The sequence below is a fragment of the Muscardinus avellanarius genome, assembly GCF_963383645.1.
Source record: "Muscardinus avellanarius genome assembly, chromosome: 18".
Lineage (NCBI taxonomy): Eukaryota > Metazoa > Chordata > Mammalia > Rodentia > Gliridae > Muscardinus > Muscardinus avellanarius.
In genome coordinates, this window is record NC_137804.1 from 30,949,588 (window position 1) to 30,968,712 (window position 19,125).

General features: G+C 45.4%; 1 protein-coding gene across 7 annotated transcripts in view; it reads right to left on the reverse strand.

The window, feature by feature from the left end:
- Positions 1-1,024, reverse strand: part of SH3BP5 (SH3 domain binding protein 5) — a gene marked incomplete at both ends in the record, with an annotated part of 79,858 nt that extends 78,834 nt beyond the window's left edge. For all 7 annotated transcript variants that reach the window (XM_080715040.1, XM_080715042.1, XM_080715041.1 and 4 more), the window contains one exon: positions 884-1,024. In XM_080715040.1, coding sequence (XP_080571166.1) covers positions 884-1,024 — 141 coding nt within the window. The remainder of the gene's footprint in view (positions 1-883) is intronic.
- Between the last annotated feature and the right edge of the window lie 18,101 nt (positions 1,025-19,125).

Sequence of the window (19,125 nt, forward strand, 5' to 3'; positions counted from 1 at the left end):
CTTGCTTACACAATCCCATACCAACAACCCAAGATTTAGTAGTCCAAACCAGTGATTTTAATTAACAGAACAATTCCTAATGCAAAGGTTTTCCCACCTGATCTTTATCTTGCTAACCTGCCAAAACCATTCATTTTAACTCCAACCATTGAGTTAAGTGCGCTTTTAATTGATCTGTGCACTAAAAACCAATTAGGGCCCCAAAATTGCAGAGCATGGTTAAAAGGGGTATTTTTTTTTTTTTAATGATTTATGGAAAGGGTAGAAAAAACACAGGTCTTGGAAAAGAATTAGCTGTGCTTTTTGCTTAAGGGGGTGACTGAGGTTAAACTGTCACTCCTAGATCTCGGCTTGGAAATTGTTTTTTAATAATCTCTCCTGGAAATGGAGGCACAAAAAGCCCGGCTATTCCGCTGGCGCCCCGCCCCCGTCAGCTCCGCACATCGGCCGCCCCCGACTCCCGGGCCCACCCGGCCTCACAGCCTCACCGCAAGGGAACGCGGTTCCGACCCGCACCGCGGAGGTGAGCCCGGGCGGCCAGGGCCCGCGGGGCGGCCAGGTAAGGCCGGGGGCGGGGGCGGCTGCAGGGCGGCGCCCACCCCAAAGCCCACCGCTCAAAGCCCACGCCCACCCCAAAGCCCACCGCTCAAAGCTCAAAGCCCACCGCTCAAAGCCCAAGCCCCCCCAAAACCCACCGCCCAAAGCCCACGCCCACCCCAAAGCCCACCGCCCAAAGCCCACCGCCCACCCCCAGCCCACCGCCGGGCCCCGCCCCGCGCCCCTTTTGTGCCGCCCCCTCGGCTCCCGCAGCTGCAGGCCGCGTCCCCGCAGCCCCCCACGGGCGCGGCCGGCGGAGTGGCCCCCAGACCCCGCTTGGCGCCACCTGTATGCGGGGGTCCACCTCCTCCTCCTCCTCCAGCCCCGGCTCCATCCGCGCGTCCTCCGCGTCCTCCTGCGCGTCCCGGGCGGCCGGCGGGAGCTCGGCCGGCTCCTCCGAGCGGCTCCGCTTCAGCGCCGCGTCCATGCGGGCCGGGCGCGGGGCGAGCTGCCGGGGTCTGGGCCGGGCGCGGGCGGGGGCCTCGCGCGGGCGGGAGTGGCGCGGCCGCCCCCTGGCTGCGGCGGCTGTCAGCGCAGCGCCCGCGCGGCTCCGTCACAAAAAGCCCGGAGCCCCAGGTCCGCCAGCTTGGGGGGGGGGGGGGGCTCGGCCCCTCCCTCGGCCGCCGCCAGCTGACTGTGCGGGAAAGCTGGGGGGATTTCCACTCTGAGTCTCCTTTGGAAGTCAGTACTCGGAGACCCTGGACGAGTCCAAGCCTCGCTCAAGCGCCTGCACCCAAAGCATGTGTGTCTTCTTGGTTGAGCTTTAGAGATTGCATATACTTGAAGATTTCCCAGGAAAGGGAACTTAGATGCTGCTTATATAGACACAAAAATACTAAGAGAGCCAGCCGGAGTCACTCCGCGCACACAGCCATCCGGCAGAGGACCCAAACGCATGCCCTCAGAGGTGTGGGATGATCCTGCGTAGCTGGCTAGGAAGCATCTGGACCCACCGAGCTGGAAACTGGGTGACTGCTGTGGGCTCTTCGAGGAAGTGGCGAGTGTAAGGTGGGCAGGCTCTGGTACAGGGCTTATGAATGAGTGAGGTTTCCTGCCCACTCTCAACACTGGAGGAGCCAAAGCTGCCTGGCCAACTCGGAATCACAAAAGGCCAAGCATGAAGGGGCCCATGTGCTGTTTCAAAATGTCAGGGCCACTGTGAAGTCAGGACAAGGTCAGATGAGTTTGGCAAAGTAGGAGGGACATTGGCACTGATCACCGAACGTCTCCTCCACAGAGAAATGCAGCATCCACACCCTCTACACAGAGACTGTGTCTTTTGCTTGAGTTTGGAGAACAAGCCACTTGAGAAAGGAGCTTCTCTGAGAGCCTGCCATCAAAGCAACCTTGGAAGAGCTGCTTCGGGTGGTTTTGCTGGAAGCTGAGCTAGGTCCGCCCCACATACTGGTTCTGTGATCCCGGCTTACCGAAAAATTGTCTAGCTCCAGAGGCAGTGCCAGCAGATGCCACAAGTTCCTTTCTGCAAAGGACACACCTGTCCCTTGCCTGTCAGCTCAAGGGTAATTTTGTGAGAGCTGTATTAAAGCTCCTTGCTGAAGACACAGTTCCTCTTGGTTTTCCAGTGACAGATAAAAGTGGGGATGAGATGGCCATTAAGGGTCACTTTACAACACAAGCCACGAAGGTTTTCCCAATGACTTTGAACCGCGCCCATGACTGGTTTTGAAACGGGGTTTCTTAAGAAGAAACCCAGCGTTTCCTTAAGATGAAAGAGAGTTTCTTGAGAAGAAACTCGGCATTTCCTTACCGGATTCCTGTCTAGGAAGGGGAGTAAAAGGTTTATTGGAAGCAGCAGGAAATAGGGAAAAGTGGCCGAACACCCTTAAAGGGCTGTCGGAACTTTTGATGTCCAGCAGCTGCCTTCAGGTCATACCCAAGTGTAGCCCAGGCCAAGTGCCTTCAGTTGCAAGCTGCTTTCTCCCAAAGTCCATGCAATCTGCCAGAAAAGAAGTGCAGGTCATCCCTAGGAGCCCTGGTCAGCCTTGATGTCCAGCAGAAGCCTTCAGGTCACTACCCAAGTATAGCCTGGGCCAAGTGCCTTCAATTGTACTCCACCTTCTCTCAAAGCTAATGCTACCTGCAAGAGAGAGAGAAGCTCCCCAACGGGAAGGGGTTATCTGCATGTCCTCTATTGGTTGGAGTTTGGGAGGCATTTCTTAAAATTTGCATAGGGTATTTGCATGTCCTTTGAGGGGTCTCCTTTCAGTAGGGGTGTTATTTGCATGTCCTTTGAGGGGTCTCCTTTCAGTAGGGATGTCAGACTTGCTCCAGTGATGTCTCCTGGGTTTGTTGATTCGTAAACAGATGGTTTTGTGAAGCTTTGGTCGTTCTTATCTCTGAACCTTGGAAGAGCTGATCTCTTTTAGGAGCCTTGGAAGTTAATTAGTATTCGTTGCCCCTCAGGAAATTAACTTTTTTCTGCCTCTTCCCTATCTGCCTACTTCCTTTCTACCTCCTCAGTTTGTCCATTCTCTGAATAAACTGAGACAAAAGTTAAAACAAGCAAACTGATGTCTACGCTGATTGTAAACGTTTCTCAGCTGGTGGAACGCCATATCTGACATTTACAACCACCCCAAAGCACTGTTCCTGTTTAGGGCTAGCTCTAAGAGCAACAGAGTGAGAGAAATGCTTCCACAGATATATGGAAACCACCCTAAAACATCAGTTCAGATCATGTTTTGTTTTTAGGAAATCTGGGCCAGCTATAAAGTTATCTCAATCTGATGATCTTCCATTCTTTTTTTTTTTTTTTTTTTTTTTGGTACTAGGGATTAAATGCATGGTGACTCTACCACTGAGCTAATCCTCAGCCCCTTTTTAAAATTTATTTTTTCTTTTTTTCTTTCTTTCTTTTTTTTTTTTTTTTTTTTTTTTGCAGTGCTGGAGGTGGAACACTTTACACTTGTGTTGTAAAGTAACCCTTGGAACTCAGGGACATCTATCTCTGAGATACACCCCATGCCCTATTTTTCATTCTTTATTTTGAAACAGGATCTCACTGAGTTGCAGAGGGCCTCACTAAGTAGCTGAGGCTGTCCTTGAACCATGATCCTTCTGTCTCAGCCTCCCAAATGCTAGGATTACAAGTGTGCGCCACCACATCTGGCTCCCAGCCCCTTTTTGTTTTTTATTTTGAGATGGTCTTGCTAAGTTGCCTAGGCTGGCTTTGAACTTACAGTACTCCTACCTTAGCCTCCATCATAGCTGGGCTAAGGGTGTGCCACCATACCCAGCTTCAATAAACTAAGGTAAATAAATAAACCACAAGCAGTACTATGTGTTTTCTGTTGGCACATATACATACACATACACAGAAAAATGTCTGGAAGAGGTGGGTATAGTGGCTCACACTTGTGATCCCAGTATTTGCGAGGCTGATTCAGGAGGTTTGCAGGTTGGCAGCCAGCCTCAGCATCATTGTGAGGCCCTCCAAACCTAATAAGACCCTATTTCAAAATAAAAAATAAAATAGGGCTGGGGTGTAGCTCGGAGATAGAATGCTCCTGGGTTCAATCCTCAGTATCAAAAAGAAAAATACCTGGAAGGATGGACACCTAATGGAGAGAGACTACCCTTGGCAGACAAGGTGGGGAGGGCCCAGGATGGGCTGAGATGGAGGAAGAGAATCCAAGGATATTTGGTTTCTCAGTAATGTCTCCATTTTTCACGGGAAGGATTACCTGTGAAATTTAGAGATTAATTTAAAATAATACACATAGTGTTTGTTTTGTATTGAAATGTAACGAATGTCATCCATTTGATGTCTTGACACTCATTTATTATCCCACAGGTCTTTAGACCACAAATTCAGGCATACTGTGCCTAGGATCCCTGCTCAGGGTGTCACAGGCTAAATCAGGGTGTTGGTGAGGCTGTATTCCTTTCTGGAAGCTTTGAGGAGGAATTACTTCCAAACTCATCTAGTGGCTGGCTGAATGGAGCTCTTTGAGTCTGAGGCCCCCTATTCTGCACTGACAGCCAAAGCCAATCATAGCTTCCCAGGATTGCCAAGGTCCTTGCCAGGTGGCCACTTCATCCTCAAAGTCACTGTCGGAGAATTGCATATGAGCTTTGCTCAGCCTCTCCTTCTGGAAGGGCCTGGACCATTTCGAGGGTTCCCCTGATTAAGTCAGGCCCAACTAGAATGGTATCTGTAAGAGATACATAACATACATACATATGCCACATATATAACCTAGGAATGGGAATCACCATCTCTTTATAGTCGCAAGTTCCCAAATGTACACCAGGAGTAGGAGATGGATCGATTTTATAATTCTGCCTATTACACATACTAAGGAGCTGTCTTGGTTTGAGCTGCTATAGAAAAATAGCACAGACTAGGTGGTTTCTAAGTAAAATAAATCTATTTCTCACATTTCTGAGGGCTGGAGTCAGAGGGCAGAGGACAAGCATGGTCAGGTTCTGGTAATACCCCTCTTTGGGGTTGCAGACTGCCAACCTTGCAGTGTATCCTCGCGTGTCAGAGGTCTAGAGAGTTCTCTGGGGTCTCTTTAAAAGGATATTAATCCCATTCACGAAGGTTCCATCCTCCTGATCTAATCTCTCCCAGAGGCCCACCTGCTAATACCATCCCGTTGCGGGTTAGGGCTTCAGCATGTGAATGTCAGAGGAACAGAGCCTGTTCATAACAAGCTAAGCCATGGGAATGGCTTGTAAGCCACATCAACATTTAATGCTTATTCTATCCAGCGTATTGACTAGGATGGTGGTTCTGAAGGTATGGAATGGAGACCCCTAGAGGTCTCTGACACCTTTCAGGGGACCCATAAGACTGAAACAACTTTACACTAAAATAGTACTTGCCTTTTTCACTCTCAGTCTCATATGAATGTACACTGGAATTTTCCAGGGGCTACATGACAAGAAATATCACACAAGATTGAATGCAGAAGACACAAGAACCCAGCTGCCTTCTATTAAGCCACATGTGAAAATGTAAAAGAATGCCCTTCTCTTTCTTGTAGACTTTTATTTTTCATATTTGGAAACTATTTTTATAAAGTAACGATATTTATGTGAGCATGTAATAGATTTATTGTTGTTAGATGAAGTAATTAAAATATTTTTAAGTTCTGTTATAAGCCAGGGGTGGTGGCACACACCTGTAATCCCAGTTCTTGCGAAGCTGAAAGAAGAGGGTCACAGGTTTGAGACCAGCCTCAGCAACTTAGGACTGGGGGTACAGCTCAGAGGTAAAGCTCCCTGGGTTCATTCCCCAACCCCTACCCCAAATTATGGTCTTCTCATTGTCCCAGGTGACTGGTGGAATGAGCTGGGCATGGTGGTGCACACCTGTAATCTGAGTACTTAGGAGGCTGAGACAGGAGGATTGTTCAGCAACCTAATGAGACCCTGTTTCAAGATCAAAAATTAAAAAGGGGCTGGGGGTGTAGCTCAGAGATAGAATGTTCCTGGGTTCAATCCCCAGTACCACAAAAAGTAAAAAATAAAGACTAGGGGTATAGCTAAGGATTCCATCCCCAGTATCACAGAAAATAAAAATAAGACAGTGGGCTGAAATTTGGAAAGAGAAGAATGACTGGCTCTGAGCTTGTTAGCATACTCCCCTCCAATGGGCTCTTCCTGTGGCATCTAGCTTCCTGCGTGGGTGAAGTCAGCCTTCCCTCCACCCAGCTTCAGTCCTGCTCTGCTATGCACAAGGCATCCAGGCCCCACCCTCCAGGGTTAGACAGCAAGAAGGGGTTCAGAAGTCGGGTGTGGTGGCACACCCTTGTAATCCTAGCATCTAGGAGGCTGAGACAGGAGGATCTCATTTTGCAGACAGCCTCAGCCACTTTAGGCCCTTTACAACTCAGTGAGACCATGTTTCAAGATAAAGAATAAAAAATAGGGCTGGGGTAGCTTGGAGGTAGAATGCCCCTGGGTTCCATCCCCAGTACCGAAAAAAAAAAAAAAAGTCCAGAGGAGAGACCTGCTCCTTATTTAGTGCACCCTGGAGTGCTGAAGATGTGGGGCATTTCTACTTCTGTGGGTGTGGAGAGAGATTTGGTATGTTGAATAAGCAAGCACTCAAAGCCCTGCCTGTCCAACGAGTGTCACTTTTCCATCTGCAGGGGGAACAGAGGGACTCCCAGCTCTGCCCAAATTGCTCTTTGGTGTGTGTGTGTGTGTGTGTGTGTGTGTGTGTGTGTGTGTGTGCAACAGTGTGTGTATGAGAAAGTGTGAAGAGTATATGTGTGACTGTGTTTGACTATGTATGAATGTATGAGAAAGCAAGAGTGTGTGTGTGTGTGTGTGTGTGTGTGTGTGTGTGTGTGTGTGTGTGTGAATGTGTGTGTGGTGTAAAGACAAGTTTGTCTTTTCCTCAAAATTCTTGAAAACCTGGGAGCCGGGGACAGAGTGCTTGGAGTGAGCTCCAGGCAGATGGCAGCGAGGTGGAAGCTGGCTCCAGAATTCAGGTGGGTGGAGGGAGCAACGTTTTCCCTCCTGACAAGCTGACAAGCATAGAAAGAGACCATGAATTGCCTGGGGTCTCTTTTTTGTGTGTGTGGTACTGGGGATGGAACCTAGGGGACTTCTACCTCCGGGGTATACCTTCTACCTCCAGACCTGATATATACATATATACATAACCCTGTTTGTGTGTGTGCATGTGTGCGTGTGTATTTGTGGGGGGTACTGAGGATGGAACCCAGAGGCATTCTACTTCTGAGCTACACTCCCAGACCTTTTTTTATTTTGAAACAGGGTCTCCCTGAGTTGCAAAGGGCCTCACTAAGTAGCTGAGGCTGTCCACAAACCACAACCCTCCTACCTGAGCCTCCCGAATGCTGGGATTACAAGGGTGCACCACCACGCCTGGCTCATCACACAAATTTAATTCATGATGAGTCCCTTGTTTTTGTCTTCCTTCTCTGTTCTCTGGTTTAAACCTAAGGAAATAGGTGTTTTATGCAAGAAAACAAACTTATTTTTCTGTACTGGGGATTGAGTCGAACCTAGGAATACTTTGCCACTGAGCTCTATCGTCAGCCCCTTTTTAAATTATGATTTTTGAGACAGAGTCTCACCAAGTTCCCCAGGCTGGCCCTGAAGTTGTACTTAGGTGTACACCACTGTGCCCAGTTTTAATTTTTTTAATATTAAAACTTGCCAACTGAAAATGGTCAGCAACATTGATGCAATACATTTTACACACCTACACACACACACACACACACACACACACACACACACACACAGTATTCCACGCAGCAGTTGGAAGGCAACAAACACGTTATCTGGGAAGACAGGCTCCCACAAAAATTGTGCCCCAACTGAAAATTAGTTCAATCACTATGGAGATGAGTGTGGTGTTTCCTCAAAAGACTAAGAATGGAAACACCATATATCCTGCCTATATCACTTCTTGGTATCTTTCCAAAAGAGTAAAGTCACAACGCTATCGTGACATATGCATCTCCCTGTTTATAGAAGCATAATTCACAACAACCAAATTATGGAACCAACCCAGGTGTCCATCAATAGATGAACAGATAAAGAAAATGAGGCATATACACACAATGGAATTCTACCCACCATAAAGAACAAAATTATGTCATTTGCCGGAAAATGGGCAGCACTAAAGAATATTATGCTAAGTGAGACTATCCAGTCACAGAAAGTCAAAGGTCCTTTGTTTTCTCTCATATGTGGAAGCTATAGAGGAAATAAGAAACAAAAGTCTTTTGATAAATAAGGAGAGAGACCAGAAGAATCGTGAAAGGGAACCGGGGAGGGAGATGGAGAGAGGAAAAGGAGGGCTGTTGAAGAAAACAGTTCAGATAATGCTATGTCCATATACGAAGGTGTCACCACCAACCTCACTAACGTGTATGGGGAGGGTGAGGAACGGGGGACCCAGAGGGAAAGGCAAGGGCTGTGCTGTGGCATGTATGTCTACCTCACTTTGAACTCACTATGATGTATAATTACACTGCACCAAAAAAGTATATATTAAAAAATTGTGCCCTAAGGCAACAGCCACCCCTCACTGTGAAGATGAAGGTTTTTTGTTTTTTTTTTTTCTGTCAAACTGCAATGCCACTTAAAGGAAGATTCCCTGCAACGTAGATTTAAAAAATTTTACGCATGCCAGGCATGGTGGTTCATGCCTATAATCCCAGTACTTGGGAGGCTGAGACAGGAGGATCACAGGTTCAAAGCCAGTTTCAGGGACATAGAAAAACCCCAGTAACTTAGTGAGACCCTGTTTCAAAATAAAAAGAAAATAAAGCTAGGGGTCTAGCTCAGAGGTAGAACATTCCTGGGTCCAATCCCCAGTACCAGAAAGAAAGAGAGGAAGAAAGAAAGAAAGAAAGAAAGAAAGAGCAAGCTAGCTTTGCATCTGCTGATTAACTCTTACAGAATGAAGGCTGCCTTCTCAACTATAAAAGAATGAATCTGCGTTCACTCTGCACTCCACCTGCAGTAACTAACAAACCATGCCTGCCGCCCTCTCCACCTGTGATCTTACACCAAGCCTCAGGCCCGAGGCTGCAAACTGGAGCCACTGGCTGGATCAGATTGCAGGACATGTGCTTTCCAGCTCTCATGGGGCTTTGTGAATTTGTGAATTGAGCTGTAGTTCAAATTCGAGTGATATGATAAGACAGTTCACATCTCTGCTTGGCAAGAACATAGAGCTGTGAGGATCAGCATCTCCGTATGCGTGCATGCATGTGTGTGTTACTGGGGACTGAGTCCAGGGGCATTGTACCTCAGAACTACAGCCTGGTTTTAATTTTTATGTGGAGACAGGGTCTCTCTAAGTTGCTGAGTTTGGCCTTGAACCTGAGATCCTCCTCTCTCAGGCTCCCAACTACTGGGGATTACAAGCATGTGTCACCATGCCCAGCTGCAGCAGATCTCTTTAGATCACACAGTTGCACTGGGTGTAATCCTAGCGCTTGGGAGCCTGAGACAGAAGGATGGCAGGTTTGAGGACAGCCTCAGCAAATAGTGAGACTCTTATCAACCTAGTGAGACCACGTTTCAAAATAAAAATTAAATAGGGCTGGGAGTGTAGCTCAGGGATAGATTGCCTCTTGTAACACACACACTCTCTCTCTTATACCACACACATCCTCTCTCCCTCTCTCTCTCTCTCTCTCTCTTACACACCGCACACACACTCTCTCTTACACACACCACACACACATGCTCTCTCTCTCTCTCTCTCTCTCTCTCTCTCTCCCCAGTTGCTCTTAAGTTCTGTGGAGCCTCATGCACAGTCTGCTTGCACCTGGCAGACCACACACAGGTAAATGGCCAGCGTCCTCTGCGCCCCAGCGTCCTCTGCGCCTGGTGCTCAGGGGAAGCTGGCTCTTCTGCCTTCCTGCCCTCTCCCTTCTTCTCCTATCAACCCCCAAGGACCACAGCATGTGGCAAAGAGGAAGAGAATGTTACATGCCTGTAATCCCAGTACTTGGGAGGCTGAAACAGGAGGATCAGAGGTTTGAGACCAGTGTGCAAAAACTTAATGAGACCCTATTTCAAAACAAAAAATAAAAAGGTTAGGGGTATAGCTTGGAGGTAGAATATCCCTGTGTTCTGGGTTCAATCCCCAGCACCACCACCAAAAAAAAAAAGGTAGACCTTAAACTTTTTAATTATTTTTTATTCAAATGATTGGTTCTCAGAACTCAATTAGCTGCAAAAGCCAGTTCTTTGAAAGGGGATGGGCCTCTTTCAAAGCGGCACCTTCAGTCAGTGGCTCAGTGACACCGCTGTGAGGCCAAGCTGCCTGTACTGTGGCCGCTCCCATGTGTGCCATCACTGAATCAGATTCAAGTCTCCTGACTGATGACCTACAGGCCAGAGCAGCTAGAGAAGCAGAAAGGAGACCTGCGCTGTTCATCGGTGTTCTGGGAGGCCTGCACACATCCCCATGTTGCTGGAACCCGGGAGACAGAAAGTGCTCCTTTAAAAGGGAAAAGAAGGTTCCATGCCCTGAGACCAGTGAGCACAACAGGACACAGACACTTTTCTAGAATGGAGGGTAAGGGGGAGAGATGCTTCTTTGCCCTGGGAGAAAAATGACTGATCAATGGTGACTCAGCCTGGGTTAAAGAAGAACAAATCACATCAGCACCTTCTCACTTCCTTATCCCACAGTTTACTAGTCTAGAAGGCCAAGGAAGGAAATACAGAAGACAGAAGATCTTCACTGTTGAAATATAACTGGTAGCCAGATATGGTGGCACATGCCTGTAATCTCAGTACTTGGGAAGCTGAGGCAGGAGGATCATAGGTTCTAGGCCAGCTTACTAAATTAGTGAGATCCTGTTTTTTTTTTAAAAAAAGGCTAGGAGTATATCTTAGAGGTAGAATGCCCCTGGATATAGTCCCCAGAACAAGGAGAGAGAGAGAGAGAGAGAGAGAGAGAGAGAGAGAGAGAGAATTGGTATAAGAGAAGGCCTCTGGAATGAGTCACATTATAAAGAAAACTGATATTTCCAATTAAGTAGTGTAAAGAAGTTTTTTTGGAGGAAATTTGACATTCAAAATGAAACTTAAAATTATTACAATAAGTTTATTTTTCTTATATTTTAAAAATTATTGGACAGCCGGGCCTGGTGGTGCACGCTGGTAATCCCTGCACTTGGGAGGCGGAGACAGGAGGATCACGCTGGTTTGGAGCCAGCCTCGCTGGCTTAAGAGACCCTGTTTCCAAATTAAAAATATATATATATAAAAGGTCTGGGAGTGTAGCCCAGAGATAGAAGGGCTTCCAGGAACCCCAATACCACACAAAAATAAATAAAAATAAAAATTATTGGACAAATATTTATGGAGCATCTGTTATACGACAGCCTCTAGAAAATGAAAATATGCCAGTGAGCACAACTGAAGTTCCTGCTCTTGTGCCCAGGCCGATGTCGCAGGAATGAAGAAAGAGAGCACCAACCAAATTCGGAAAATCAGTTTATAACTGTGGGGGAAAAAATAGACTAGCCAGTCTAGGGGCACAGTCCTACACTCAGTCCAGAGCTGTGCTGAACTTATAAGGGGTTTTTAAAGGCAAAAGCCATGGACAGGTGGCTGAGGGTAGGGGGTAGGCCCATTGTTATTATCTGACAAAATTGCAACTTTGTCTGGAGTGGGGCTAGATGTTGACCATAGGGTAAGCAGGATGTTGGTCTACATTTAACACAGCTGGATCAAACATGGAGTTTCTTTTGTTACTAGGCTTTATTTTTTGTTATTACACTTTCACAGGGCTTTAGTGTCTGGGTGAGCACAGACAAACATGGTATACAGAAACAACAGAATAGTCCAGCTAGCACCCAGGCGTGGGGGCACACGCCTATAATTATAGTACTTGAAGGGCCAAGACAGGAGGATCAGAGGTTTGAGGTCAGCCTCAGCAACTTAGCAAGATTTTCTTCAACTTAGGGAGACACTGTTTCAAAATTAAAAATAAAATAAGACTGGGGATGTAGCTCAGAAGTAGAATGTTCCCAGGTTTAAGTCCCAGTCCCCCCCAAAAATGTCCACCTAGTGATAATAAGATAATTGCTATGAGGAAAATAGGCTAACAGGGCAAAAGGGGCTGCACTAGATGGGAGAAGCCTCTGAGTGGATATGGTTGCCAAGCTGAGATTGGATGATGAGGAGCCAGGCAGCCCTGCTGTGGAGGGCAGAGACCCGACTGCTGAGGGCCTGAGGTGGCCTGCTGCAGGTGGCGAGGCCCGGTGTGGGAGGTGGGCATAGTCAGATGGGCTGGGTGGGCCAGGCAGACACAGAATGGACTTTTGTGTGTGTGTGTGTGTGTGTGTGTGTGTGTGTGTGTGGTACTGCAATTGAGCCCAGGGGCATTCTACCTTTGAGCTACATCCCCAGCCTTAGTTTTTTTTCTTTTCTTTCTTCTTTTCTTTTTTTGAAACAGTTTCTTGATATGTTTCTGATTACCTCACTAAGTTGCTGAGGCTTGCCTCCAATCTGTGATCCTCCTATGTCAGCCTCTCATGGACTGAGATTATAGGTGTGCACCACCACGGCTGGTGGATTTTAATGTGAACAGTGGGAAGCCATTGGTGGACTTCATCTCAGGGATGACACAGTCTGGTTCTTCTGTCTAATGATCCCTGTAGCTGGTTGTGTGGAAAGGAGCTGCCACCATGGCAATAGTGGGGCAGGAGGCACCGCTGGAAGGCTGAGATGGCCCAGCAAGGGGTGCCGGCACCTGGCTGGCGTCACTGAGGGCACTGGGGGAGATGGAGTGCGGTCCGTTCAGGTTATAATTTGAAGTTGGGCCCAATACAATTCTTGCTATTTCAGGAGGTGTGGGGCAGGCAGGGACAGAGGTGTTAAAATGAGCCGTTAAGAGTACAGATAATAATAAATGGTGGTGAGGATGCAGAGAAAAAGAGCTCTGATATGCTGTGAGTGGGACTGTGAATTAGTCCAACCACTACGGAGATCTGTATGGAGGCTCCTCAAAAGATTAGGAATGGAACCACCATATGATCCAGCTATACCACTCCTGGGGATCTTTCCAAAAGAATTAAAATCAGAATACTATAGTGATTCACATTCATATCCATGTTTATAGCAGCACAATTCACAAATTATGGAACCAGCCTAGGTGCTCGTCAACAGCTGAATGGATAATTAAATATGGCACATACACACAACGGGATTTTACTCAGTCATAAGGAGAACTAAGTTATGTCATTTGCGGGAAAATGAACGGGCCTGGAGAACATCATGCTAGTGAGATCAGCAGATGTAGAAAACCAGAGTCACGTGTTTTCTCTCAGATGTGGAAACCAGAGAGAAACAGGAAAGAAAAGGGACCTCGTGAAATCAGGAGACCAGTAAGTAGTGGAAGGAGATCCAGAAGGAGAAGGGGAGGTCCAGAGAAGGAAGCAGACAACAGTGTCATGAGTGTCCATGAGTGCATCACTATGACTCTCACCATCATGTGCAATTACAATAAAAATTAAAGAATAAAAAAAGGCCAGGCATGGTGGCGCACGCTGGTCATCCCAGCATTCGGGAAGTGGAGACCCGAGGACTGCAGTTTGTGGACAGCCTCAGCTACTTAGCGAGACCCTTCCCAACCCAGTGAGACCCTGTTTCAAAAATAAAAGACTAAAAAATAGGGCTGGAGTGTAGCTCAGAGGTACAATACCCCTGGATTCCATCCTCAGTACCAAAAAAAAAAAAAAAAACCAACCCTTGAGGTTTTTGCTTGAGCAAATGGTCAACCCATGCTACTATTTACAGAACAAGATAGGGAAACAAGAAAAAATCTTTGGACTCTAAGAATCCCATTTTAAACCACCTAAATCTGAGAAGCTAAACACTTACGTGGAGATGGAGTAGGCAGAGATGGTCAGGACTGCAGATGTAGATGTGAGTGTCAGTTGCGTGTGGATGCTACTTAAACCCACGAGGATGGATGGGGGCACTTAGGAGAGGGGGGTTCTGAAGGCAAGAGGACCAGGAAAAACTCTGGGGCATGCCAACATTTAGAGATTGAGCCTTGTAGAAGCCAGGCAGGAGCCAGATGTGGTGGCGCATGCTTGTAATCCCAGCATTTGGGAGGCTGAGACAGGAGGACTGTGGTTCGTGGACAGTCTCAGCTACTTAGTGAGGCCTCCACAACTTAGTGAGACCCTGTTTCAAAAAATAAAGAATAGATCGGCCTTCCTCCTCTCCTATCTTACCATTCAAACTTAGCTAGTATTTCCCCTCCAATATCTGGAGTCCCACTGGTATCCTTTGTGTTTCCTCGTTTGGGCATATTAGAGGAAACATATGTACCTTCTCCTTCTGTGCTTGGCTGATCTCACTTAACATAATGTTCTCCAGGGCTTTCCATCTTCTTGCAAATGATATAACTTTGTTCTTCTTTATGGCTGAATAGAATTCCATTGTGTGTATTTCCCACAGTTTTGCTATCCATTCATCTGTTGATGGTGATCTGGGTTGGTTCCATATTTTGGCTATTACAAATTGTGCTGCTATGAACATAGGTATGCATATGTTGCTGTATTTCTCTGACTTCAACCCCTTTGGAAAGATACCCAGGAGTGGTATAGCTGGATCATATGGTGGATCTATTCCCACCTTTCTTAGGAATCTCCACACAGATCTCCATAGCCATTGGTGGGAGGGGGGAAGGGAAAACGGGGGCGGGGGGGAGGGCACCAAATATAGTTTAAATGTATACTATTTATGTTTAATAAAAAAATTGTTAAAAGAAAAAAAATAAAAAATAAATAAAAACAATCACCTTTAAAAAAGTAAAAAAAAAAAATAAAACATCAAGCACTTGGGTAATGCTTAAAAAAAATAAAGAAAGAATAAAAAATAGGGCAGGGGGTTAAGCTTGGAGGTCAAATGACTCTGGGTTCTATCCTCAGACCCGGAAAAAAAAAAAAAATCAAGGCAAGAGAATGGCAGTCAGTTGTTAAAACAGCAAACACAACCAATGAGTCAGTCAACCATCAAGCAGTTTGTATGCATTTTTCCTGATAAAATTACATGATCATATAATATGAAATTTGTCAATTCAGATTTGATTTGCACAGCCCAATCATAAACAGTAATATGTCTATAAACATATTATCCTCAACTCTAATTCTTAACTTAATTCTTAACATATTTGAGATAATATATTTACATATTATCTTAACTCTTAATTTTAGTTTTATTTATTTATTTATTTATTTATTTATTTATTTTTGTGGCATTAGGGGCATTATACCTCTGAGCTACACTCCCAGACCTACTTTTTTTTTTTTTAATCTTGAAGCAGGGTCTTCCTAGGTTGCTGAGGGCCTTGCTAAATTGCTGAAGTTGCCCTCCAACCTGTAATCCTCCTGTCTCAGCCTCCCAGGTACTGGGATTACAGGCATGCGCCACCATGCCCCACAGGCCTCTATTAATTTTCCTAGGCGTCTCTCTTACTCCTTTGATTCTCAAATCATTCTCATTGGAAGCAGCCCTTTGGCTCTTAGACTCTCCTCTCCTCTAATGTGATGTCCTTGTATCGATGGCTTTGCAAATGTTGAGGGTAGTTCCTCAAAATTGCTTTCCCAATCTTGTGGAAATCTTGCTTATTTCGTAAGGTTGACAGTTTCATTTTTCCATCAATTTTCATGTTGTTTGCATTGTGTTATGCTGTTGTAGCTTGACAACTCCAAAGAGAATAACAGACAAAAACTTTGACCCAGTGGGCAGAGGACGAAGCTTGGCTTTAAGAGGAAAGGATGTGTGTTCAGTTTACTAGTGACTAATTTTATGTGATGGTGACTTTAGCTGCCAATAATGGAGACCACTAGATATCCTCCAACTCCACTGTGTTCTCCTGACAGCATTGACCAGATGGCACTCTCCTGTCTACCATTTGGCTCAATGCAGCCTTCAAAGTTCACACAGATTTTCCAGACATGCTCCTTCTATGTTTTCTTCTTTCAGACTAGATGTAGGTGACGAGGAGGCCCTGGAGAATGGCAGATCCATAGGGTGAAGAGAAACTAACTCTGAGTGGCTGCACGGAGGAGAACACCCCATTGACTTGAGTATTCTGTTTTCTCATAATCTGTGCTAGAAATATACAACTCCACCCAGGTGTGGTGGCACATGCTTGTAATTTTAGCAGTTGGGAGGCTGAGACAGGAGGATCTGGGTTCATATATAGCCTCAGCTACTTAGGCCCTTTGCAACTCAGTGAGACCCTGTTTCAAAATTGTGCTGGGGGGATAGCTCGGAGGTATAATGACCCTGAGTTCCATCTCCAGTACCACACACATATGAAAAATAAAAAGACTAAAAATAGGACCGGGGGGGTGTAGCTTGGAGGTACAAAATGCCCCTGGGTTCCATCTCCAGTACCACAAAAGGAAAAGAAAAAAAGAAAGAAGGAAGGAAGAAAAAAGAAAGAAAGAAAGAAAGAAGGAAAGAAAGAAAGAAAGAAAAAAGGAAGAAGGAAAGAAAGAGAAAAGGAAAGAAAAAACTCCATTCTGCTGAGCCATTAAATGTTCTGGGCCTGTTTTGTTTTGTTTTGTTTTATCCTGGCTTAGTCTATTCTAAATAAATTCTAAATAACACATCTCTGTAACTTCAGGAATGGAATGAGTATCCAGTAATGAGGACCCCCTGTCTTATTTGAGATACATGCACGGTCACTGGTCCATCAGAGAAGTAGGGACTGAGTGAGCCACGCCCAGTGGCGATTGAGTCGCTGTTCAACCAGAGGCGTCCCTTGGGCTCCATCACAGTTCTCCCCACTTCCAAGTGTGCAGTGACAACTTAGAGGAATACAATGAATATGTGCATCCCCGACTTTCAGAAGACAGGGTGCTGGAAGTGGCACCCTGGATCACACAATTATGACTCACAAAAGTCTTTGTGTTGATTTACAGCATGTTGTTGTATCCTGGCAACTACAGACAGACTGATGGTCAGCCTCTGGCCCAATGGGCAGGGGCAGGATTTTGGCTTTAAAATGGAGTGATGAACTGGGTGTGGTGGCATACACCTGTAATTCCACTACTTGGGAGGCTGAGATAGGAGGATCACAGGTCTTCTGGCACGGGGGCTGGATTCCTCGGGTAGAAGAACGTGCCAATCTCACTTCCCCAGCTTGGAAGTCCTAGAACATCACCCACGACGTTCCACTGGACAAAGAACTCACAAGGCCGGTGTAACCAGAGGCTGTGGTGTTAGCTTACACCACAAGGAGGGAGAAGAGGTGGCAGCCATCCTGGGGCTGTCTGCCCAGCGCAGGGGGCTGAGGCTGACTCACAGCACAAGGCAGAATGGGGTGTGGTGTGACTGGAAAAGAAGGAAGGGGCTATATAAAGGGAGACAAACAGCGACTCCAAGCTGAAGCTGGCCTGCTGCCTCTGTTTTCTTCTCCCTCCCTCCCCCCTCCTTTTTCTTTTTGGAACTGGGAATGGAACTCAGGGGCATTCTACCTCTAAGCTACACCTCCAACCCTTTGTATTTATTTATTTATTTATTTATTTATTTATTTATTTATTTTTATTGGGGCATTGTATTCATACATCATAGTGGGATACAAACTTTTGTAGACATACATGCACACATCGCCCAGTCAGCCCCCACCTGATCCCCACCCCATTCTCTCCCCATCCCTCCCTCCCATGCTTGGCTTAGTGGTTGTCGTCTAGTTTTATAGCAATTTATCCAAAATTAAAAATGATAATCTCTCATAACAGTTTCATTTGTCTGATACCAAGCTTTTGATGACTTAAAGATAACATTTCAATATTTCTTTTTACTTTCTTACCAGAGAATATTTTTTTTCTATTTTTTTAGGTGAAACTATCATATATTTATATATTTATTTTTCAGAAAAAAATCTATCCTAATATGGAATATGGACTCTAGATACCCAAAACGATCTTGAAAAAGAACAAAGCTAGAAGATGTATATTTTCTGATTTCAAACCATATAAAGCTACAATAAATGAAACAGTGTAGTACTATTCTAAAGGCAGATATATAAACCATTGGAGTTAAATAAAAGCCTAGAGCTAAATTCTTCCCTATATTGTCAAGTTATTTTTGACAAGGTTTCCACGAACATTTGGTGGTGGAAATAATAATCTTTTAACTAAATATTGTTGAAACATAATAATTACATGGAAAAGAATAAAATTGGACCCTTACCTAATCCCATATACAAGTATTAACTCAAAATAGATAAAAGACCTAAATATAAATCTTAAGACTATAAACTTTTAGGAGAAAATCTGGGTCATAAAACCTCACAACATTGAAATCGGCAGTGATTTCTTGGATATGATTTCAATGGTACAGGCAACAGACTCCCTAAAAAATACAACTCCCTAAATAAATAAATAAATAAATAAATAAAAATACAAACTCCCTAAAAAATAAAAAAAATTGTATATCCAAAGACAATGTAAACAGAGTTAAAAGTTACTAATAGAATGGGATAAAATATTTCCAAATGCTATATCTGAAGGTATATTAATATTCCAACTATGCCAAGACTGCCTGCTGCCTCGGCATCTATGTGTTGAGACCCCACTCCACATAGCCAATCGACAACAAGCCCCGAGAAGGAGGTGTCGTCTCTGGCCAAAGTACCCCCCACTTTTAGATACCCTTCATGACTATTATTTTCTTGGTAATGATTCCTTTTAACTCTCTACGCGAATTGCTCCGGTGATGTGAGACCAGGACTATGAAAGAGATTGAGTCCGTGAAAATAAATTCTCTAATAATTTGTCTAAACGCCCTTGGCTTTGCTCAATAATAATGAAAAACTGGCTAGAACTCAGATGCTGTGATAAGCATTCCAGCTTCAGCAATCACAAAGGGTCTCCAACCCTCATTCCTATCACTAACTTAGGTTAAGCCATTAACTCCGGTAAGCTAACTCTGTTTACCCTTGAGATCCTGCCTAGAGACAGAGAAGATAAAACTTTGTGTGTGACTTTGAAGCAATTTAGTTGATGAACAACTTAGTTG